Source organism: Panthera leo, chromosome C1 (assembly GCF_018350215.1).
Source record: "Panthera leo isolate Ple1 chromosome C1, P.leo_Ple1_pat1.1, whole genome shotgun sequence".
Lineage (NCBI taxonomy): Eukaryota > Metazoa > Chordata > Mammalia > Carnivora > Felidae > Panthera > Panthera leo.
Window position 1 is genome coordinate 99,654,609 of NC_056686.1, and position 24,419 is coordinate 99,679,027.

Here is a 24,419-nt window from a genome sequence, read left to right on the forward strand (position 1 = left end):
TGTCTCTCAGGTTCACATTGATTTTAGTCACTGTGAGTCAGTTTCTTAAGGCCTGGGCATGACATGATGGGTCTGTACACCCTCTAGGAACAGGCAGCATCCCATACTAGTGATCGAATTGGGGTTCTGCCAGTGTCAACCAGACTTCCGTATGTGACACCCCTACTGCCCGATTATCTTCTTACGGCTGCCTGCCTACCTAACCAGACTCGGGCAAGGACAGAACGATGTACTAAATGCTTTGTAAACCGTGGAAGTGTCGTACAAGTGCTAGTGTTACCGCTGTGGGACCAGGTCTGGGAGTGAGAGTAAAACAGGAGCATGGGTGCAGCTGAAAGCCAGATGGTGAGTATCTGTCACCAAAGGGCAACACTGCTGAGCACCCAACTTACAAGGTATTTCTTATGTGACAGATGTGACTTCATGGGAGCTTTACAGTTTGACTTCTCTTTAGCAGCGTTGATCTTAAAAGGGGGCATTGCGCATGCCATGGCTGGACGGAATCCTGAACCCTTTAAAAATCCCACCAACGACTCTGAAGATCCCACCAAGAGCTCCTGTTGCCATGCAATTGTTATGACCAGCAATAGGTAGGATGATATCTTTGTAGAATATGACCCTTTTCCCTAGCAGTTTCGTGTGTGTGACTTAGAATTGCTATACACGAACACTGACTTGTTTACTCTCTGATTCTCTCTCTTGCCCAATGAAGTGGCCTGCGCCAAGGCTCAAAGGCGAAGCCAGTCTTCCCTACTAATAGGACAATCATGGAGTCACCGGTGTCCCGTATGACCTCTGCGGTTGTCTGGAATCTTGATGTTGACCATGATGCCTTGAGAGAATTGGGTTTACAAAGTGGGATATCGCACTGCTATTTGCCATCTAGCATCTAGCACTGAGAAAAGGCAGGAGGAATGTAAAAAGCATAGCTGCAGGCACAAAGAATGATAATGAGAACTTGGAATTCCTAAGCATGTAACCTAGAAGAAAATGCAGAAATAAACATGAAATTAGGATCCCTTATAGCACAAAGTGCCACAAGAGTCCATCGGTCAGGATGGAGAAGGAAATGGCCCCTAGGGCCTGGCCCCTAGGGGGCAAACAGGGGAGACAGACCTGCAGTCACATGACCTCTTTACTAGCTTGAGTCCTTTTTTACCCAGAATCCTTAGCTAATCTGAGTGTAGGTAGAGATTAGGTATAAAAGGTAGGATGGGGAGACTATTTCCACTGCTAAGTCCTTCATACATTCAAAAATATACATGAAATGTGCCAGGCATTGCCGGGCATTGAAAGTAAAAGGGCAAGCAAAAGCCAACACAGTCCCTGTCCTCCCTGAGGCTTACAGTCTCACAGGGGAGGCGGGCATTAATCACATCACATCGGCTGTGAAGGGACAGTGATGTGCAGTGGAGAGCGGTAGTAGCTGGGAGGGCTTAGAGCAAGGAGCTAGGACAGGAACCGGTCAGGCAAGCCTAGGGAAGTGATGACGGAATTGAAATCCATACGTGGATGCTAACAAGGCCGAGTGAAATGCCTCTTTCTGTATTCTGCGTCAGTTGGCATTCGCTTTACCCAACCACCTCTTGAGACAAACTTGGCAGGGATACATCCTCTGGAGGAAAGCTGAGTGACGGTTGCTTTTTAGCGATTGGAGTGGGTGGGCTGACAGGTATACGTGTGTGTTCATGATCTAAGGCAGCCAATGTGTTTATCCTGTTACGGCGTCCCACGGGACAGAGGCCCTCGTTTTACTTACCAGTAAACCACAGATCAAATTTACATCATAACGCTGCACCTGGTTGGTGCTTCAGCGCTCACAACTCCAGAGTGATTTCTGAAGCACTTTGTTACACTGGGGACAATTCCTAAATCCTCAGACTTCACCTTGGGGATCTTGGGCTCTGCAGATTACTCTTAACTTTGCCGGCAGGGCAACTGAATTGAGTTTAGACTCCATTGTATCGCAGGCCAATGAACAGGCCACCCCCGCCCCCCACCTCCCACACAAACTGTCATGCTATTTGTTTCAGAATTGTTACTATTAATATTGCTTAAAGGCGAGGGCACTTGCCGGAACCTGGATGTCTCCTAGAAAATTTCTGTTGCAATATAATTTCATCTATAGTAGAGTTATACAATTACCAAACCCTTTTCCCAACTGAAATAAATGGTAAGCTTTTTATCCTGAGTTCTGAAATCTGATTCATTAAAAGACACACAGGGAAAAATGATGTAATACAACAGGCTTCTTCATGGCAAAGCTATTCCCTGGATGTCTGAGGTAATTGGAAAATTCAAGGCTGGTTCCTAAGGTGCATATAATTTATAGAGCAGGGTTGAGAGAAGGCTGAGATTTTTTTTCCAAGTGGGATTTGGTTACATGACAAATATTGGAGTTTGGGGGAAGGGCAGTGTGGCTTGTAGAAACAGATACCAAGGAGATCCAAACTAAAACGTGTACCAAATGATACCTTTATTTATTCAACAAAATGATTAAGCCTCTCCTGTGTGCCAGGCACTGTCCTACATGGGGACAATATAATCGATAATGTCAAGTCCCTGTCTTCACAGAGCCGAGTGTCATATGAGAGAACAGACATTAAACAAGTAGAGTATGTGTGTGAGGTGGTGAGGAAGCCGAATAAGGGTGATACAGAGTCCTGGGGTGGGGAGATGCTATCTTATCCAAGGTAGCTAGAGACCGCTCCGATGCGATGTTTGACACAGGAGCAGAAACCTGAGGAGAAAGAGAGTGAATCATTAAGTGTCTGTGAGAAGAGCACTCCAGATGGAGGGGCAGTGATTGTAAAGGCTGCTAGACAGACTACTTGGAGAGTTTGAGGAGCCTGGGGCAGGTGGGTCTGGCTGGAATAGAGAGACGGAAGGATGGGGGTAGGAAATGAGACAAGAGCAGGGAGCTGGGGTGCAGGCTCTTAGAGGCCGCTGTAAACGCTGGCTTTGTCCTGAGTAAGATGGGAGGACATTGGCGGGTGTTGAGCAGAAGAGTGACATAATCCGAGGTATTTCAGAAGGACCCCTCTGACTCCTGAGGGGAGAACAGGCCCCAGGAGGGGGTGGGGGTTGAAAGCAGGGAGATGAGTAGGGGAGGAAGGCAGGGGAGGAATCTTGGTGTCTTACACCAGGACAGTAGCAGTGCTCCGGGGGTATATTTTGAAGGGACAGCCAAAAGGACTCGCCCATGGATTGGATATGGTGCTCGAGAGGGGAGTCAAGCATGTTTGCAGGGCCATGGGCTCTACCGCCTGTAAGCATGGATTGGGGCTTTCCTTTTAAAGAGGCAGAACAGACTGCAGGAGAAGCAGGTTGGTAGTGTAGGCAGGTGGGAAGCGAGAACTGGAAACTAGGGGTTCTGCTGTGGACATCTGGAATTTGAGGTGCCTGTGATACATCCAAGTAGAGGGGGTGAGCCACTGGATATAACCCTTTGGAATTTGGAGCAGGAGATAAACATAGGAGTTACCAGTGTCTAAATGGTATTTAAAGTCAGCAGGGGATGAGATGGCCAAAGGAGGGGGAAGAAATGGAAATGCAAGAACGGATCCTTTGGGCTGTCCAATGTGTAGGGCCTGGGGAGACGAGGAGGAACTAGCAAAGATGAAAAGTCAGGGAAAGTCAGTGAGATGGACGATTAAGGAGAATGATGCCACGGGAACCAAGGGAAGAGAACGTTTCAAGGAGGGGAAAGTGATCAGCTGTGTTAAATGCTGTTGATGGAAACATTGGGAACTGATCATTGGGTTCCATAATGTGGACATTACTGGGGACCTTGATAAGTGTTTTCAGTGGAGTGGTGAGGAAGAAGGGCTGACTGGGTTAGATCTAAGAGAGGGTGCAAGGACAAGCAGGGATAGCAAACAACAATTATTTTCGAGGTTTTTAAAAAGGGAAGCAGAAAAATGGAGCGGTTGTCAGGGTAATGAAAGATTTGATGGACTGAATTTTGTCCCCCCACCCCCACCCCGCCATTCATAGGTTGAAGCCCTAATCCTCAGTGGGACAGTATTTGGGGACAGGGCCTTTAAGGAAATAACTGAGGTCAAATGGGGTGAGAAGTACAGGCCCTAATTCAGTAGGACCGGTGTCCTTATAAGAAGAGGAGGAGACACGAGGGATGTACGTATCTGCATGGAGGCAAGGCAGCAGTCATCTGCAAGCCAGGGAGAAGGGCCTCCATCTTGGACTTCCAGCCTCCAGAAATGGGAGAAAGAAATTTCTGTTGTTTGAGCCCCACAGTCTGTGGGTTTTGGTCATGGCAGCCCCAACAGACTAATACAAAAATCAAGGGAAACCTGTTGTTTGGAGAGTGGGGCGGGGGAATACTGTAGCATGTTTCTTTTCTGAAATGAGCAGTGAGCAGAGTGGGGAGTTCTGGGAGCAAGGTTCCTGGGTTGGAGAGATGGAATGGGGTCTAGTACAGACCCCACGTGTATAGAGGTTTGCTTTTGATACGAATGCCAGCAGATGCGTAGATGTGGTGGGAAGGTAGGGGATTCTCTTCTGAATCCTTTGGTTTTCTTGGTGAAATAGGAGGCCGGGTCATGAGTGGGGAGGGGAAGTTGGGTAGAAAGGGGAGTTTGAGAAGAAAGTAAGAAATAATTTCATCTTTTCAGGGTGGGGGAGCGAACAGACTAGAGAGATGTCGTCAGGCAACTGGGCGATGCTAAGGGCCCACTGAAATTAGTGATCGTGGATTTAAAGTGAGGCTAGTCCTCGTGTTCTTGTGTTTTTCTCCAGGATCATTTCTGCAGGGTTGGGTGGAGAGTCGGATCCAAGCGGGGGCTTTGTCATGAATGACAGGGAGACCCACAGGCAGGAGAGGTTGTAATGATGGTCTGGAGAATCTAAGCGGAGAGAGGATGAAGGAAGGCACGTGGGGGCAGGAGGGGAACGGTGGGAAGCACGTGGAGGCACTGCGTTGTGGGTCCCCGAGCAGAGTCAGATTATTACAGCGGGTGAGCCAGAGAGATGGGAGCTTGTGGTTGTAGGAGGCTGGAAATTCAAACTCTGCAGACGGTGCAGTTGGAATCCAGCCGGGTCCGGGGGGTGACTGACTGTATGGCTGAGGTAGGGGGAACAAGAACAGAGAACGGGTCATGGAATTAAGAAGGCTGTGTGGATACTGAATTACTCTGGTTCTGCAGCGGCAGCAAGCTGGGTGCTAAAATCTTCAAGGAACGAGGAGGGATGTGGGGCTGTGTAGATGCTGAACCACGGAGGGGCAGTCAGTTATAGAAAGGCATCAGCTTTAAGGCGGGCCACTTTTTAAAAAAAAGCGGTAATGGCCAGGAACAGGGCTTCTCAACAGTGGCCCATTAACAGTTTGGACTGGGTATTTCCTTGTTGCAGAAAGCTGTCCTAAACTGAGCAGTTCCTGACTTCTACCCAATAGATGCTAGGAGCGAGCACCAGCCCCCGTTGTAGCAAAGACAAATGTCCCCAAGATCACGCCTGGCTGAGAAGCACTGATCGGAAAGCAGCAATGATGAGCTAACAGGACACCTACCTGAGCTCTGGTTGGAGCAGTTGGAAGGAGTGAGGAAAAGCAAGTAGCTAACACTTCATGAGGGTCATGGGGCCATCAGTGTCTTCTGGGAAGATCAGATGTGGGTTAGAGAGCATGGAGGGGAATCTTCCCAGAAAAGGATGAGAATATAGTGAACACCTTCGGATTTACGGCTCCGATGTAGCTCCTATCTGTGAGCCCTAAGGAGGAAATGAACGCGTTCCATGATGACCTGACAGTCGTGTGTTTCATCCGCTAATTTCACTTCCTTTGCCTGACCCAATTCACTGCTCAAATGAGTCACCTACTTCTTAATGGATCTTGCGGTGCCGATTTCAGTAATTATACTTAATACATGCTGAGTTTTTGCCACATAAGAAATCAAGAGCCACATAAGAAATCAAGAGAAACACCAAATATATACAGTGAAGCCCTGGGCAGGGATGAGGCACTGGCACTGTGTGCTTCCTCTTCCAAGAATTCTCTGACAGCTAAGCAGGTGCACTCTAGGACTCAAAGCTTCTAGTTAACTCCCTAGCTTTTCGGACAAAAGTGAAGACTCCTCTCTAAATGACAAAGGGCTGAGGGATGTGAGGAGGATGAACGTATCAAGATTGCCTGGCATGAGTAGAACTGCAATAAATTTATAAGGTGGTATTTCAACACTGTTCCTTTATTTTCCTACTACTTGTATGGCCTTGACCAAAGAGTAATCCAGGCTTATGAGTACGAGATGAGCGTGGTGTACGGGTCAAGCCGGGACTTCCACCTGAACGGCAAGACCACATTATAATCCATGTAGAGTGTGCTAGCAAAAAGTGGATACGATGAAAGGCTTTCATTCCTTGATGAAAATAGCAAAAATGTGGCTCAGGGAGAAGTAAAAGAGTTACGCATTCAAAAGCAAGGAACTAGGGGCGCCTGGGTGGCTCAGTTGGTTAAGCGTCCGACTTCAGCTCAGGTCATGGTATCGTGGTTCGTGGGTTCGAGCCCTGCCTCGGGATCTGTGTGGACAGCTCAGAGCCTGGAGCCTGCTTCAGATTCTGTGTCTCCCTCTCTCTCTCTGCCCCTCTCCCACTCACACCTTGTCTCTCTTTCTCAAAAATAAACAAACATTAAAAACAAAAACAAAAAAAGTAAGGAACTAAACATCCCCATGATATAAGTTCCAACTGCACAGATCCCTTGGTTCCCGTACAAAAGAGCGAACACTGCCAATCACCACGAAGAGAAATGTGCTGGTCCCTTGTGCTCAGCCATCCACACATATGATCAGTGAGGAACTGACAAAAAAGGACTTGGAACTCGAGAGTATAAGACAAGGCACTTTGTTTTATTCTATCAGATTCTTCAGAATTAATGTCTGGGGTCCTCTGGTCATCTGAAGGCTGGGCACCGCTCGGACAAGCTGACCGCGTAGCCAGGAAAGCATCAGAGGGCTACGGTCCTGAGTAGACTCCTCGGTGCACTCTCCCCACCTGTCCATGTGCATTCCGACTTCTCAGCAAACTTCCCGCAGCATGACCAGTGCGGGCGGCCTGGGTGACCTTTGTGTCCGTGGCCACAGCCCAGGTACCCACCTGCATGGTGGTTTAGAGAGGAGACAGAAGATAGCCATTAGAGTGAAGTCCAGAAGTTCACCAGGGAAACTAAAGCTTCTGGCAACGTTTAGACTCATGGATGTGAAAACGTTTAGTAAGAACCCGGTGAGGAGAACAAACTGTCGCCTCCGTAGCAGGAGGGCTCCCGAGGGCTGAAGACAGTCAGTTAAGACTGTCAGTTAGCCGAAGTTCTAAGAAGAGTGTTGTTTTAACGTTCTGCTAACTCAAGGAGATGAGCTGGTTTGGATTTTCACTGAAAAAGAATTGAAATAAGAGAGAAGGGAAGAGTGGCAGAAGTAAAAAAGAACGTAGTTCCTGTAGTGTTTATGCAAAACGGTGCCTGAGCCCATCTTAAGGCCCACCATCAGAGCACAAACACAGTAGAATACTTTAAAAGAAATAATTAGATCTCTTGCCTGAGCTGATGCCCCTACCCCCAAGGAAAGAGCCAGACCTTCTCCCCATCCCTGCCTTGCTTGGAATTTCTTTAAGGTTTTAAAAGGAACAGAGTGGACTTATAGTTTTTAAGTGCCAGGCTGCGGGAAAGGGTACAGATGGAAATCGAATGTCCTGGGGAGGAGCACAGGGCTCATAAGATTGGCGAACTGTATCAAAACTAAAAGAACTCCGAACTTTTCAGCTTACGATTTCACTTTTCAGAATAAAGAAGCGTTAAGTGAAACTTCTAGAAGTGTGGTATATTTACAGGCACAGATGATATTCCCAGCAAGAAAGCCTATGTCTGAACATCCTAAACCTAGTGGCTGTGCGGTAGGTGACCCCCACTGCTGGGAGACAGGCCCACAGGGGCAGGACTTGGAGAGCGAGCCTCCTTACCTGGCATGGTGCCTCCACAGGCACAGCGAGCCGTTTTCTGGCCTCCGCTGGAGCAGAACGTGCAGCAGTGAAACACGCCTGTGTGTGAGCGATGCCTTTTCCTCACGGTCACAGTGAATGGTGAGCCCTTCAGTGTTTAGACCAAGAGCAGAGAACAGCACCTTATGAGTCAACAGGGGTGTGCTGAGCGTCACATGTGCTAAATGCGGTGTAAGTCCCAGGGCCTGGCCATGGAGGACAGGGACCACGGCAGGGAAACAGACTAGGGACGGTAACTAGCTGGGTGCTCGGCTGGACGGCGCCAGGTACAAATGCAGTGAGAGTCAAGGAATGTGTGTGGCCCTTCTGGCACGTGGCCCACCTGATACACGAGTAAACCCAATCTGTGCTCCTGCGTCACGGATGTCACGGTCTTCTCCGTCCCGGAGGGGTGTTGGTGTGCCGCAACCCCGAGGCTGGGCCGTCACTCCCTTCCTTCCACCCGTCCCCCCTGGACATATCCATTTACCCATCCGCTTAGTCTAGGTCTATGAGGATACAGGCAAGGGAGAAAGGTGAATAATTCTCAAATTAGAAACTCTCCTACCTGCCCCTTCAAGGACAACTTCCACTCTCCAGTTTCTGTCCTACATTAGACCACAAATATTTAATAAGTGTTGCTTACGTGCCTGTCCCTGAGTGGGAACCGTACTGTCTGCAAAAGCACCAAGCAGAGGAGTGTGGCACCTTAGAAGCCTTTCAAATGTTCCATCTCTCTTCCCTTAAAGAGTATATGATCTATTTTAATCTTTATTTATTTTTGAAAGAGAGACAGAGTGGGGAGGGGGAGAGGGGCAGAAAGAGAGGGAGACACAGAATCCGAAGCAGGCTCCAGGCTCCAAGCTGTCAGCACCAAGCCCGACACAGGGCTCAAACTCACAGACTGTGAGATCATGACCTGAGATGAAGCCAGTCGCTTAACCGACAGAGCCACCCAGGCGCCCCTAGTTTATGATCTGTTTTAAAAAACAAACCAGAGTTCAAAGAAATGGGTTCAAATTCTGATCCTGCTATACAGGGACTGTGTATTTCAGCAAGTTTGTTTCTCAGTCCGAGTGGACAATGATCGCTATGCCCGAACGGTTTGGAAGAAAGGTGTGAGAATGTCTGCAAAGGGACCTGGCCCACCCCAGCGTGCCGTAATCAGACAGGCAGGAAGTGGCTGCTGAATAGGAGTCTTCCTGGTGCACACGCCACAAGCCCAACATATCACGACACTATGGTATTTTATTGTCCCTGTCAGTATTGCTTTCTGGTCGGGGAACACCTGTGACTACTTGAGATTCTGTTGGACATGCTGAGTATTGCCCAATTTTTAAAAATTTGTAATCTCTAAACCAGAAGGTGTTATCCTTGCTGCGGAGGTCGTGTGGTAACCCTGGTAATGGCTAAGCACGTATGGAAAGAGTGACGCGGGCAGATGGCCAGGCAGAGAGAAGACTGGTCAGTTGAGGGGAGAGGGCCTAACTCTCCCAAACTGCGTTACAGTAAGTTCCAGTACGTCCGGTCACAGTCCGAAGAAAGCTGGAAAATCCCGAGCTAGATTATATTGCTTGAATGTGTATACTTGTTCCCAGGCAGATTGCCCACTGTGACTGAGGTATCTTTCCCAAGTCAAGAAGTCTCCAACTGGGAGAATGATGAAAGGCAAGCCTAACTGCCAGGAGGTACAGTAGGGATAGAGTTCTTCTGGTCACCAGCATCCTTTAGTAAGGCTAAAAGTAGCAAAGTCTGGGTCATTTCTAATGTGAACAGAGTAAAAAAGAGAATTCTATTAGGCCCCTCCATACAGCTGATCCTATGAGACATGTCCCCACGTCCTGAGATGGTAGAAGCCAGAGGAGCCAAGGGGAAAGGAGCCCAGGGAGGCACACACGTGGGTCCCACTCACTTACCTGCACATGCTGCTCTTTGACGCAGACCAACACGGTATAGATGCCAGGCTCCTTGGGAGTATAGGAGACATAGTACGTCCCATCCTTGTTATCTTGTACCAGCGTTCTGACCGGACTGAATGCACATGGAGTTCAATAACCACTCACTCTCACAAGCCGGCCGCAACTGCCCGCTACTTTAGGGTGTAAACTCTACACCATTCAACCCGATATTAATTTGAAATATCCCCCAGCAGGACACTTCTTCCACTGGTCTCAGAAATTAATTTTACAGCAGAGGGGAAGCGGCATAAATGCTGATCCAACCTGATGTACAGATGAGTTCCTTGAAAGCGTTACTGTGTTCTTTGAGGGGTTCCTGTTGTACCCTCCCGCTCTCTCCTCTCTCCTGATTCCAGAGACATAAAAATACACTCCCAGCACAATGTAGTAGCAAAGTGGGGCTGAATTTTGAGAAGGGGGCCATTCAGTCCAACACAGAATATTTTTCAGACAATCTGAGGGGCAGAGCATTGAGTACTGGCATAAAACCCACACAAGAAAACACATCTGCTCCAAAAGGTCATATCACATTTTTTAACAGCGTCAGGGGAGTGGGATCTAACCACGCAGTTATATCACTACTGGGAAGGGCCTCAAGTTTCCAGTTTCATCACCCCCTATGACCCCTGACACCTGACTGTGTAATACAAACCTGTCTTTCTTATCTTTGGGGACTACAGCGACGTGCACGCTGTCTCCTCCCCTGCCCATGCTCTCTCCTGCTGCATCCTTGCAAAGCAGGGTGAAAGAGGCTGTCTGTTTCTCCCGGGCTCTGTGGAGATCTGCAGAAGATAAACACTCAGTCCTCATCTCAAAGGCCAACCATTGGTGACTGCATCCCCAGATCAGACACCATCTCGCCTTTTCTCTTTAGAACAAACAGTTGTGCTTCCTGTTTACTGTGATGGCCCTGCTTCCTTTTTCTTCTCTTCTGGCTCTTTCCCCTAGAGCATACCTCTTGGCACTCCCTCCTGGCGAGCCTGGTTGTCTCTCAGCCAGTAGCTACTCTTGGATCACGCAGGATCCTGAACCTGAACCTCAGCCCTAAGGGAGCTAATCCTAAGGACAAACCTACGTATTCAGAGAAGAGAAGCTCTAGACCCTGTGAGAGACGGTAGTAGCCCCCAAACCGCTCTCCCTGAGCTGTGGATCATGCTGGAACAGGCAGGGGGGTCGGTTAATCAGCTTCGAATCTTCGGCCCTCCTGCCAGCATGCTGCGGGGAATATTCAGTAGCTACAGCCTCTGGTCCAGCAGGTGCAACATGGCTTCTTAACCTGCGGTTCATGAACTACCATGTGGTCTTTGGAGAGGCTTATGAAGGGTCTAAGAATCTCCTGAAATGGTGTGCCCAAAGTAATAGCTGTTCCTTGGGGAGAGATCATTCTCAAAGGGATCTGTGACCTCCAAACAGTTAAGAATTCCCGCGCCAGAGTCAGCCTGCCCCTACGGTACCGTCTTGCTGTCAGGACCGATCTCTAAACTATATGTTTGAATGACATGCCTCCTTTAGGGACAGAATGGGCAAAATAAATTGTTTCTCCCCCTACTGAATGGAATGCCTATCATAATCTTTTCAATGCTGAGATGTGACTTACATGAACCACAAAGGGCATAGAAGAAAGTACATTATAACCCTGTCTTCCTCACTCCTCCGAAACTCTCTTCAGAACCAGATCCAAGTACTCTGGGGCCTGCCAGTCTCCTCTCCGAGCAGGCAGGATTTCGCCCTGGCCTATCCTGTTGTCTTCTACGGGCACGGGCTCCTCTGTCATCTGATAGAAATAGCACGCTCCTTGAGGTCCTTGCTAGTTACTACTTTGCTCAACTGGAAAAGGGTCAAGCCTCACCCCTGTATGGGCTACGCACCGTACCCTGACCAGAACGAAACAGAAAGAAACGGCAAGGGAGGGGTCACTGTCCTTCGGACCGGTATGGCTCTCTCCCTTGGTAAACCAGTCAGGAGGAAGCTCTTCCTAGCTGGATGAAGGCCCCGGCTGAAAAAGCCGTACCTCTTTCAACACCATGTCCCCATCCACTGCCCTCTCAAATGCCTTCCTACCTTCTCCTTGAAGGACACATTTAGCTGGATCGACCTCTTTCGTATTGATGGTCCCATAAACTTCATAGCCACGGCACCGGCCTGCTCTCTGCTGAGGAGAGAAGCGTATCTTATCGTTTACTCCAGGATGGGCACTATATTCAACTTTGTTCAGCTTCGTGAGCCGTTCCACTACCACCCCCTTGGTGATGAGGATCTCCAAGTCCGAGCCACTGGTCAGCAGGTGCTCAGTGAACTCCACGCCCGTCCGCATGTCCGCCAGCAGCTGCTCGAGCTGTGCCTTCTGCAGCTGCAGGGAGTTTTCCTTCTGGACCCGGATGTCTTCCAGCTGCTTCAGCAGCCTGTCCCGGTGCTCCTCAATGGCCTTGATGTAACCCTCGGAGAACGTTCGCACGTCAGCTGCCACAGCCTCCACTCGCTTCTGGAGGGCACTGTTCATCTCTGTGATCTGTGCCAGGGCTTCCTCCAGGGCCTCCACGTGGGGCTGGGTGCCTCTGAGAAGCTCCCGCACGGAGTCCCCGTGCTTGTGAATAACGTTGCTGGCGAAGTCGTAGGGGTGCTCCCGGTGCTCGCCCACCACGCAGTCCCGGCACACGGGCCGGTCACAGAGCTCACAGAACAGTCTCAGCTCCTCTGCTGGGTGCACGGGACACAGAATGGGCTTCCCGATCCTGCTGTAGCCTTTCAAGTCTTTTAGGTCCACCACCGTGTGGTAAGTTGTTTTCTTCTGCCGCCTAGGGGCAAACAGAGCCAGGATCGGGACATTAGGGGACAATTCAGTTGGGAAACAGTCGGGCAGTTTCAAAAGCATGGGCGCTGAAGTCAAAGAAACCTGAGTTCGGTCCCTTGCTCTAACCTCTTACTAACCACAGGGTCCTCTCTGATTCCAGTTCCTCATCTGTCCCAGGGGGGATAGTACCTACTTGAAAGGGCTACTATATTGAATAAAGTGATAGTGGACTAGGGCTCTCTGGCCTGGAACGGGACTCTGCCAAAGGTTGCGACACTAAGGCTATGTCCTGGAACTTTCTCCGAAGAGTGAATTTGGCAAGTTTCAACAACAGCCATGGCCTGCTCCTTCAGCAAGCTAGAGGTGAGAGCATGGAGGTAACCCAGCACCAGGAGACAGAAACTATGCAAGAGGACACAGCAGCACACCCTAGGCAATTAAAAAGTGTCTGGCTGGCCGTGACATTAAGTCTCCCTAAGATTTCGGTAAAGCATTTCCATGACCAGCGCTCCACCACCCCAAAGCAGCAAGCTAGAATTTTCCTCGAGTCATCGAAATTATTAGAAAGAGTGAAATCAGCGGTCAGTAGGATCACACTTCTCTTAATTCCCCTTTTCTGTAGCCTTCTGGAGTTTCAAGGAAATCTCTAGAAAACCTGATGACTGTTGAGCGATCCCCCCAGTTAGCATTATATCAACTTGGAGCTTACATGCCTATTCTGGCACCAGAAACATGGCTGTAGAGAAAACAGCATCAGCTGTTTGACTGGCAGCAAGGCAGTCATAATTACCAGTTAAAAATAGACTGAAGACTACTAACTTGTTCTGTGGGTGAGACCAGAAAACAAATGGAAGGTAGAATTTAGAAACTATTTTAAGCTAATCCTAAAATCATGGCTATTTTCTATTCTGATGCCCTGGAATGGGGGAGAAGGTGGACAAGGGACAAAGAGTGATCCATGTGGCAAACTTCACCAAATGCCACGAAAGACCTAAATATGCACCCCAACAAGCACCTACCGGCCCACCTCACCAAGCTCCAGAGTGACTCTAGGTAGTACAAGGCAAAGGCTGAGGTGGGGCGCCGCCAAATAGCACCTTATACTGTTTGGAGGGCAGCGTGGATTAGCAGAAAGAGTACAGAATGCAGCCAGAAGCCCTAGATGTAAAATTCGGTTCTGTTACGCACTCCTTCCCAGCTGGCGGACCTTGGCAAATCACAGTGTTGAGCTTCAGTTTCCTCAAATAATAAATGGGAGTGAAAACAGTGCCTGCTTTTCTATAAGAGCGGCAAGGCATCAAATGAGATTAAGGCCAGGGGCTATGCTCTTATATTCTTCTGTTCAGCCAGCACCCACTACCATTATCCCTTATACAAAAAGCGATTAAGGACCCAAGGAAACTGTGAATGTGCTTCCCAAACCGCAAAAGGACTATGCAAACCTTTGATTCCACTATTACTACAGGTATTATGTAAGGGTGCAGGAGTTAACTACTATCCTAGAGTATTTATCACAGCATATATTGCTGTTTGACCTTACATGGCACTTGAGAGTGCTTTCCTTCCCATCTCTTCACAAGGGATTTCTGGCTTGACACCACTTTTTTTTTTTTTTTTTTTTTTTTTCCTGCTCTTAAGCTACACCAGGTGGGGTATCCCATCTTTACCTATGAGCCTGGCAGCAGAAGTGGCAGAGGTTGGCTCTGCAGGTCTGACATCTCTTCTCCACTTCCCTGTCGCTGCACAGGTCACACACCAGGCCCTGGCCTTCCCCACGAAGACTCTCCAGCATCACGTCATTCATGGCCAGGTGGTCTATGGTTAAAGCCTTCACTCCACCCATGGGCAGGTCCACCTGAGTGTCACATACCGGACAGAGGATGCCGATCTGGGGCTGCAGACTGGGTGGCTTGAGTTCCTGGAATATTGACCCCTCAGAGCTTGTGTCAGAGTCGCCCCCTCGGATGTCCACTACCGAGTAGGGTTCCAGCTGCTCCAGACACGTGGTGCAAACTGTGTGCAAACAAGGCAAGAGCCTGGGGGCTTTGAAAAGCCCCATGCACAAAGGGCAGTGAGTCTTGCCTGAGTTCCCAAGTGCAGTCCCACTGGGGAGTTTGCCCACGAAGCCCAGCAGCGGCTTCCTGTTTTCTGACATATTCCCCACGTTTGTGCCCAGTATCAGGAAAGGCTCTGGGTAGTTCTATAATAAAGTAGTAGGTGATTAAGCCCACCCAAAGAGAAAGTTTCCAGAATTTGAGCAGAGACCATGGGGACTCTCTCTTCGGCAAAGCAAAGGGCAAAATGATAGAAGAGTCAAAGGAACCACCCACGGATCTATTTAGGAGGGCCCCCTCCTTTCCATGGCATCCCATACCAGACGCACCCACGCCCTCCTCTGCCCCCCAGGTCCTCCGCCCCGGAAGCACTTCCAGGTCTAAATCCTGAGCTGGTCCTGAGGCCAACTCCTGGACCCCTGCACCTCTCACTTCCTCCACTACCCGCCCCCCTCCCGCGTCCCGGGCCCCCCCCCCCCCCCCCGGCCCCAAGGGTCCTGCGCCCGACACGCGACAAGCGCCTCCCCCGCCCCCGCGTGATGAGGTGGGGAGGGGGGGCTCCCGCTCCTTCCCTCGACCCGGCCCTTCGCGGACCGCACACGGCGGCCAAAGGAACTGCGAGTCCGGCCGGCTTCTCTGCGGCCGCCGCCTCCCCGACACCTCGGCTCAAGGTGCCCGATGGCTCTGGCCCCACCTCGCACCAATCCCAGCCCGGTCTACTCAGGCGAGTCCAATCACCGTCCGAGAGGGGCGGCCTTCGCCGCTGGGGGTCCCGCCTCCCGCCAGAGTGACACCATCACCATCCAATAAGGTTTGGAAATTCCACATCTTCGCCGGGCCACTCCGACGGGGAGGGGAGGGATCTTTCTAAGTGCCGGGGGCCCGGCGGCAGGAGGGCTAGGGCGGAGGGGAGGAAAAGAGCGAGGCTGGAAGTGAGCGGCATAGTATAAGCAGCGTCACCCTTTTACGGGGACGATCCCTCTATCGCTGTGGCGACCAGAGAGGCCAGAGGACCACTTAAAAAGCCCCGCTGGTCTGCCACGGGGACGGCCTCCTTTGCGCCCTCGGATTGGGCCCACGGACCCAGACCGGGCCCTTCCATTGGCGGGTGGCGCTGTCAGTTGCTCAGCGCACAGCTTGCTGGGAGTTGTAGGACGAGGGGTCCTCGTCCCAGAGGCTTCGGACGCTATGAAGGACGTTTCTGCTCGGCCGGCCTGAGCCCACGAGTTCCCGCCTGGGCCTCCTCAGCTTATTTTAGTCCAGGAATCCCCCAGGCTCAGCATGCAGGTTACAAGAGCTTCGTTTCCCGGGGCTCAGGGCCTCGAGGTTCTGGGGACCCGTCTGGGAGACCGTTGAACCGAGGGCTGGCTTCGTGGTTCCCTGGGGTGAAGAAGCCGTTGTGTGACCCGTCGGGGCCAGGGGCGCGGAAGGCCAGAGGGGTTAGGTATTTGTCACCCAGAAGCCTACAGTTCCGTACACCAGAAACGGAGCAAGTTTGTCCGGCTGTTTTGATCAGTCAGTCCAAGGGGGGCCGTGACTGGTCACAATGGGAGAGTGGCTCCTGGCCAAGAGGGAGGGAACCCTTTATGGGCTCACAAAATAATTGGGAAGATGAACGCGACAGGCAGCCTTGGCAATTTCTTTGTCTCTTTCTTCAAGTATCCTCACCAGGAGTCTCCTTATTCGGCCCTGTGGGGGCTTTGCCACACCCGAGATCTGGGACCTGTATCTCCACAATTTCCAGAAATGGTAACCCTCTAGCTCCTTCCCCTCCACTGTTCTATTTCCAGTCCCTTAAGCTTGTCCGGTATGCCTGGTTCTCTCACTGCTGGTTTTGTTCCTGACCTTCCCTAGTTGATTTGGACCCAATGGGCAGCTGTTTCATTGAGTTCATGCTAGAGGCACACTTAGCCTGGAGCCTAAGCTTACAAAAATACGGAATCTGAAACCCAAAACAAAATAACACTTGACTTTAGAGTATGAAAACTATAAACGTTTTTAAAAATGGAAATGTTTGGCCATTTCCAAAATACAGCATGGCAACGAGTCCAATGCCACTGTTACAAAAAAATGATTTGTGATTTCTAAAAATGAGTATGACCACGAAGGTCTTAAAAAATAGTCTTTACCTGGATTTCTTCAGCTTCTCCTCCTCCTCCTTCTGACCCAGACTCTCCTTTCTAGCATCTAATACCTTATGTACTCAGCAGGTAACTTGAATGGGGTGAGAAAAGCAAGACTATCTGGAAAACTCACTCACTTTCTGCTTAAAAATCTATGGTTTGTCGCACCTCCTCTCACACCCATCCTGACTGCCTTTCTTCTCTTCCTCAAGACCTTTGCTCTTTTACTCCAACCTCTCCTGGCTCTTCAAAACTTTGCTGCTCCTACATTTTCAGTCACTCCTTTACTAGCATGTTCTTTCTGCCAAGAGTTGTGATCAAGTCCTAAAGGGGGATGCACATCCCCCCTCGACTCAGCTGACTTTCAATTTAGCTGACTTTTGTGACTCTCATCACTATATTCCTCAAAAGAATCGTCCTGCTTTCTGCGTTCATCACCACCCATTTTTTTCCTCCCTCAAATAAACTATAAAAAAATTTTTTTCATGTTTATTTATTTTTGAGAGAGAGCACCAGCGGAGGAGGGGCAGAGACAGAGAGGGAGAAAGAGAATCTGAAACAGGCTCCAGGCTCTGAGCTGTCAGCACAGAGCCCGATGTGGGGCTTGAACCCATGAACCGCGAGATCATGACCTGAGCTGAAGTCGGAAGCCTAACCGACAACCACCCAGGCGCCCCAACTCCTCTCTTCTGTTGAAACTTTTCACTTGTAGATTACAAGTGACCAAGTCACTTTTCGCCAATATACTTTCCCCAATATACAGCCTCTTTAGTACTTACCATTGTTATGTACTTCCTCATCCTTAAAACTTGCTTTCTTTTTCTAAATCCTCTACTCTTCTGGCCTAATCTCTTGGGCTGTTTCTCACACTCTCCTTCCCTGGTTTCCCTTCGTCCTCTTTATACCCTTTTTTTCTCTATTTGTCATGTTACGTAGGTGATTCCCACATCCACACTTTCTCCCCTGAGCTTTGGTCACAGCTGTTCTAAATCTGCACTCATTGTGTCCCCATCTTCCTAAACCCCACATACCTTAAACTTCATTGAACTTTTTTGCTCACTAAACTGTGCTCTCTGAACTTTCCTATTTTATTCTCTCAAGGATATCATTATTCCCCCTTCTCTCCAGCTTGAAACCTTATAGTGTTCCTGGCTTCCTTTCTCTTTTTCCATGTCCAGGCAGGTACCAATTTCTTTCCATGCCCACTGCCAACATCATACTGCATAGAATTTTAGGATGATACAGGACCCTTACCTGTAGTATTAAGCCCTCACCTCAGATATTACAGTAGTCTCTGAATTATCCCTGCCCCCCATTTTTTTTCAACCAACCCTATGATTTTTCCCAAATTAATTCTAAAAACAGGTGAAAACATGGTACAAGTCAGTCTTCATTCTAAAAGTTGCACTAGCTCCCTGTCGCCATAGGATAAAATCTGGATTCCCTAATACATCGATAAACCTGGGCTTTTAGTTACCCCCCTAAACATGGTCAAACACGCTTCTTGGCCTTTGCCAGTTTTGTCTGCAGAATTCTTACACCTTTACTATTTAAACCTCCCCGTCCTTTGATGTCAGGCCTGCTTTACACTACTGCCTCGAAATTCCCTGTTGCTTCAGAGCCCCAAATTTGAGCTCCAGTGGCTCTTTTCCTCTACTTTCCTCTTTTCAGTTTGTGTCACATGGTAGTATTAAGTGTTTTTATTATGTATGTATGTGTGGGTGCATGGATATATGTATGCACCACACACACACACAAATACACTGTGTCTCTATTAAGATGAGAACCCTTGGAAACCAACCTAGTGCCTAATCAGTAGACATGTAATAAGGACTTGTTATTGGCGAGGCAGGAAATGATGATGTCCAATTAAGGAGGATAAACAGGACTACAGACAACCAAGAGTTTTGTGGCTAGTGCAGACCATAGGTGATATGGCGTGAGATCACAGGCGAGGATTAGTTAAGGATTCTCCTTTCCCAGAATCAGCTCAGTGTTTTATTCCATGCTAACAGACTACTTCATCTTTTCTGAGGACCCCAGGCAGCAAGTAGTTACAGGGAAGGACAGAAGTCACAGGGTCAGAGGAATAGGACTGATGAAAGTGATCAGGTCCATCGGGGCGTCTAAAGAATTTCAGCCCACTCTCGTAGCCCAGGACAGGGAAAGTACCAAAGGCAGGAAGGATGGAAAAGCAGGGTGACCCATCAAGAAATCAGGGCTTGCTTGGACATTTTGATCAATTAGTACCAGCAGAGACTGAGTGAATATACATAGAAGGTGAACCAGAGAGCTATGCCGGACTTACCTTTCACCGTTAAACTTCTTTCTCACTCCCCATCCTTTTTCCTTCCTTCAAGGGAAAGAGAATCCTTTCTCCTAGGATCTGTGCTCTGAGGCCAGACTCATCTGCCTGTTCTCTCTCCTCTGTCTTCGTCCGTTCCTTTCTGGTGGACTTTTCTTTCAACTCCTACTCATGCTTAAATCTCCTACCCTATGCCCCTCTCTAGCTCCTGATTTCCCGTGGCCTCTTAAAAAGAAGAGTCTACACTTGCTTCTCTAATTCTTGCATTTTACTCCTAAACACTAGGATCTGGCTTTTGCTGTCACCATTCCTCTGAAAATTGCTTTTGCCAGAGTCCCTGGTAACTTCCAACTTGTTAAATCCAGTGAATACTTTTCAGTTATGATCGAACGGAATTTGCTATCATTTTTGTTTGTTTTTAAAGTAAGCTCCCTCCCGGAGAGAGAGAGGGAGACACCCATCGTGGGGCTGGAGCTCAAGACTTAGAGAGCCACATGCTGTACCAGCTGAGCCAGGTGCCCCTGCTTTCAACGCTGCCTCATTTCTTGAAACTTTCTCTTTCTCCTCCCTTGGTTGCTACAACACTGTTCTCGATTTTCCTTCCACTTCCTGCCTCTCTAACCAATCCTTCTCTTTCTTCCTGCAGCACACTACTTCTTCCACCGGGCTCTTAAAACACTGGTATTCCCCAGGGTCCTCAGCCCTATTTAAAAACAAAAACAAAAACAAAAACTTCATCCTCCCTGATGGTTGTGAGATTTGGAGGTGGCGTTTATAGAGCACTAGCCCATGTTTTATATGGGAGCTCTTTTTTTTTTTTTTTTTTTTTTTACTGTTATCATTATTGCCCACATCATATCTCTGAATTTACTCCCTCCCTTCTATGCCTATTATTCCTGCTTTTTAGTTCAAGTCCTTACCAGGCTTTCTTTGGATTACTAATTAGTGTCCCTGTTTCCAGTCCATTCTCTATGACCCTGTCAAAAATCTTTCTGAAACCCTAATTTGGTCATGATCTTCAGTGGCTATTCAGGACCTTCATTTCTTCATCAGATATTCTTTGAGCACCTGGAATATGTTTTCCCCAAATGTCTTTGTGGCTTGCTCCCCACTAGAACGGTAATGAGGGCAGGGACTTTTGACTGTGTGCCAAGATACATCATTATGTAGAGCAAAAATCCCTGCTTTCATGGAAGCTATCTTCTAGGAGGGGCTTCCCTTAACTCTACCTTTCCCTCTGCAACCTCAGCCTAGTCAACCTCATTTCTCCTACTGCCTCACCCTGATTTTTTTTTTCCCCTAAAAGAGCCTGATTCCTAAAAGAGTCTTTAGTGCCATCTAGTGGAAGTAGCTGCAATAAAATGCTCTCCTACTTCCAAAGCTTAGACAGCACACACTTCTATTTTGCTTATTTTGAACTGAGATGGGTAAGAGAAAACTTGGTCCCATTGCATTATGGCTGCTTTGCATTTTATCTAGAAATTCGCCGTGCCTTGAGATGTTTCTTTCTTTTTTTTTTTTTAATGTTTATCTTTGAGAAAGAGTGCCCGCGCACGCGAAGAGAGGTGGTCCAGAGAGAGAGGGAGACAGATAATTTGGCACAGAGCCAGATGCGGGGCTTGAACTCATGAACTGTGAGATTATGGCCTGAGCCAAAAGTTGGACACTCAACAGACTGAGCCACCAAGGTGCCCCAAGATGTTTCTAATTGTGAGATCTAATAAGTATAAATAGTTCCTTATAGCTGAGATTTTATGTTAACTGGGCAGCTCTTCACTCTTGAGAAGGTGTGGGATGAAAGGCCTAGAATGATCTGAGCTTTGGAGCTCTGCTTGTGTAACTACTTTCAGGTCAGACTGGAACTAAATGACTCATAAGATCCGTTGTTACTTATTACCCACCGTTTCAGAAAAAATTCTCCACAGTCTTCTTTAACATCTCACTTGACTCCTAGCTGCCTGACCAAATGCTCTGCCCTGACCCCAAACACCCCATAGTGGATATAGTCAGGAAGCTGCACCCAATCTTAATTGGTTTGGCATAAATATAAGCTATTCTTAGATTATACTTGATTACACACTTTATTCATTTTATTCATTTTCTGTGAATTCCTTTTTCTGTGTTTATGAAATAATAAAGCTCATTATTAACCTTTTTTGAAATAAATGTTTTATGAAGCCCCTGATAGATTAACATATTTACTAAAAAATTAATGTGGATAAACACTTTGTGATTATCTTTTATATAAATTTATCTTCCACATAAAATATACATAAATAAATTGGGTAATAATACAAAGAAAATGGCACATTTTGAGATTGGATTTTGTACTGCGGATGGTGATAATTCTTGTGATTAAAATTAGAGCAGTAGTTGTGAATGTTCTTAGAGAACAGATACTAAAAGGCATGTTTTAAGTGAGTAAACAGACCAAAAAAAACCACACCTGTATGCACAGAGAACAAACTGGTGGGTGCCAGAAGGGAGGGAAGGGGGGAAGGGCAAAATGAATAAAGGGCGGTGGGAGATACAGGCTTCCAGTCTTGGAATGAAGGGGTCGCAGGAATCAACGGCACAGCATAAGGAATATATTCAATGATACTGTAATAGCGTTGTATGGTGACAGCTGGTAGCGACACTTGTGGTGAGGATAGCATCATGGTTAGACTTGCCGAATGACTGTGTCGTATACCTGAAAGGTAACATTGCGTGTCAACTACACTCAAAAAAATTAATGAAAAAGAAGAAAAAATAAAAGGCATGTTTTGCACTCTTTATAATATTGCATTATAATTTAACATATGCTATTTTTTTCCCTTAGGATTCCTTTGTTATTTGTATTTAATGAACATGTCAACTTGCCAGATTAATCCCGAAACTTTTGATGTAGAAGAGACCCTTTGTCTGGACTACATTCACCCCAGATATCTTCATGGCTTGTTCCCTATCAGAATGGTAAGTCTCTGAAGATAAAGGCTATTGTCTGTGGTGTTCTATGTGTATTCACAGTATCTAGATGCATGTCTAGCCCGTAACTGGAGCCCAATAAATATTTATTAGATGGATATATGAGAAAATTGAGGCACAGCTAGGTAAAGACATGGCCTGAGGTCACATGAAATTACTGGAGAACTGGGACATGAATCCATGTCTTCTGATTCTTACTCTGTTGAGTTGTTCAGTATAACAGCTGGTCTCTATTCAGTACAGCTTATTTATTTATTCATTCATTCCTTCATTCATTCATTCAGAGAGCATGAGCAGGTGAGTGGCAGAGAGAGAGAGACTGGGAGAGAATCCCAAGCTGGCTCCACGTTGTCAGTGCGGAGCCTGACGCGGGCTTGATCTCACGAACCATGAGATCATAACCTGAGCCAAAATTAAGAGTCAGACACTTAACCAGCGGAGCCACCCAGGTGCCCCAAATCAGTACAGCTTTTAGTTCAGGCACCTGGGTCCCCTACCCTGAGCTCTTTGCTTTGAAAGGAACTACTCAGGCTCCTCTGCAGTCACATCCCTACCCAGGGGACAGGGAATACTAAGAATACATTATCCCACTCTACCCCTTTCACCTTGGCCTCAGGAGTGGTCAAAGGGCAGCTGCTGGGGGTGGTGGAGCTTGATGGAGTTTGTTGGGATGTCCTCCATGGGGTGGAAAGAGAAAAACAATATGGGCTAATGCCTCTTTTTCTCCTTTTGCTCCTGGCCCCCCACATGTTAGGAGTGGGCCTGTCTCCATAGTAAATCTAGTTGTCCCCAAGTATTAAATGTCATTTAAATCAACACTGTGTGAATACCTATATTGTGCCAGACACTGTGTTGGGTATTTTCAAATGTATTTTTTCATTTAAATGTTATCCTTATTTAATAAGGCTCAGAAGTAACTTGATTAAGGACCCACAACTAATCAGGTACAGAGCTAAATGCATAACCAGTATCTTCAGGAAGTGTTAAGTGTTCTACCCTTACCAAAACACTAGAGTGTGTGTGTGTGTGTGTGTGTGTGTAGATTTTTTTTAGTGAGAAAATAATGTTTGATCAAAACATGTGAACAGTTTAAAAGGGTGTAAGTAAATAGTAAATGTCATGTGCCAGGCCCTGAGTCAGAAATAACCAGTTAACAATTTCTTTTGTTAAAGATACCCATATATTTTAAAACTTACCACCCATAATTTTGAACCTTTTTATTTGGAAAACCTTAGATATGAGCTATACATAGTGGAGAGAGTATAACAAACCTCCAAGAATCTATCATTCGGTGTCACCAGTTCATAGCATTCTCTCATTTTTATTTCATATATTTCTGCCACTGTTACTTTTATTATTATTTTTATTTGTTGGGGTATTCTAAATCAAGTCCAAGATATCATGTCATTTTATTAAATTATGTTAAGATTATATTAATATACTTATTTGGAAAGGTTTAATTATAAATATGGAAAATATTTTGACTTTTCATGTAGAATTCTTAATTTGAAAAATACCATATATGAAAAAAAATAAATTAAAAAAAAAAGAAAAATACCATATATGGTTAAATACTAATTTAAATCCTCTCCTTCATTTCAAAGAGGACTCGGATGGGAGCTAGGCATTTAAAAATGGTTTTTGTGACTATAAATAAAACTTATATGTGTACAGCCTGTGTTATATCATGCTGTTTTCTTTTCAGGATTCTGTGGGACTGCATATTTTTTTGTGATAGTCAGGCCACTTTCTGTTTTTTTCTTTTCCCTTCCTTCGGAAGAGCTGTTCAAAATGGTAAGCAAATAAATGCCTTTTTTCCTTCTCGCTTCTCTGAGTGATAGAACCTGAAAATGATGAATATAAAAGGGCAGATTATGATTTAATGTGGTGCCTTTTCTAATTCAAATGACAGCTAACTTTTCTGAGCTGAGGTGCACCCACATCTTGGTAATAGCATTTAGAACATGAGTAGATTATAATATATCATGGCTTAGAGAGAAGCCTATACATTAGTTCCAGGAATGTTGCTAGGAAATATATATAAATAATGTTCCTGGTTGCCCAGAAATCTATATAATCTCCACCAACTGAGGCAAAGCCCAGTTATTTATTTCTATATTGACAGCAACTATTTTTTTCTTAAGTACCTATTTTCTAGGTAGCATTCCAATCTGCACTGCATTTTAATAAATTCTTCACTTTTTTTGCACAGTGTGCAGGACCTGAAAGCTTTTTGTC

The 24,419-nt window shown here is 47.1% G+C and overlaps 1 protein-coding gene and 1 long non-coding RNA gene across 11 annotated transcripts in view; one reads left to right on the plus strand and one right to left on the minus strand.

The window, feature by feature from the left end:
* Positions 1-6,839: 6,839 nt before the first annotated feature.
* Positions 6,840-15,912, minus strand: TRIM45 (tripartite motif containing 45). 5 transcript variants are annotated; one of them, XM_042953595.1, is made up of 7 exons: positions 15,525-15,912; positions 14,400-14,587; positions 12,003-12,736; positions 10,594-10,723; positions 9,900-10,014; positions 7,966-8,092; positions 6,840-7,107 (listed from the first exon to the last, which is right to left on the minus strand). In XM_042953595.1, the coding sequence occupies exons 1-7, from the start codon at positions 15,612-15,614 to the stop codon at positions 6,959-6,961; spliced, it is 1,533 nt and encodes a 510-aa protein (XP_042809529.1). In that variant the 5' UTR covers positions 15,615-15,912; the 3' UTR covers positions 6,840-6,958. The 5 variants fall into 5 exon arrangements, with proteins under 5 accessions (XP_042809529.1, XP_042809528.1, XP_042809525.1 ...); XM_042953594.1 differs by having other exon boundaries at positions 14,400-14,650; XM_042953591.1 differs by having other exon boundaries at positions 14,400-14,932.
* LOC122228531 overlaps positions 15,510-24,419 on the plus strand; it is a 52,313-nt gene continuing 43,403 nt past the window's right edge. The window contains exons 1-4 of one of the 6 annotated variants that reach the window (XR_006206648.1): positions 15,512-15,597; positions 16,446-16,535; positions 22,036-22,169; positions 23,887-23,975. This is a non-coding gene — a long non-coding RNA (uncharacterized LOC122228531). Of the gene's footprint in view, positions 15,598-15,947; positions 16,231-16,445; positions 16,536-22,035; positions 22,170-23,886; positions 23,976-24,419 lie in introns of those variants that run through there. The other 5 variants (XR_006206649.1, XR_006206647.1, XR_006206646.1 and 2 more) reach the window with 5 other exon arrangements.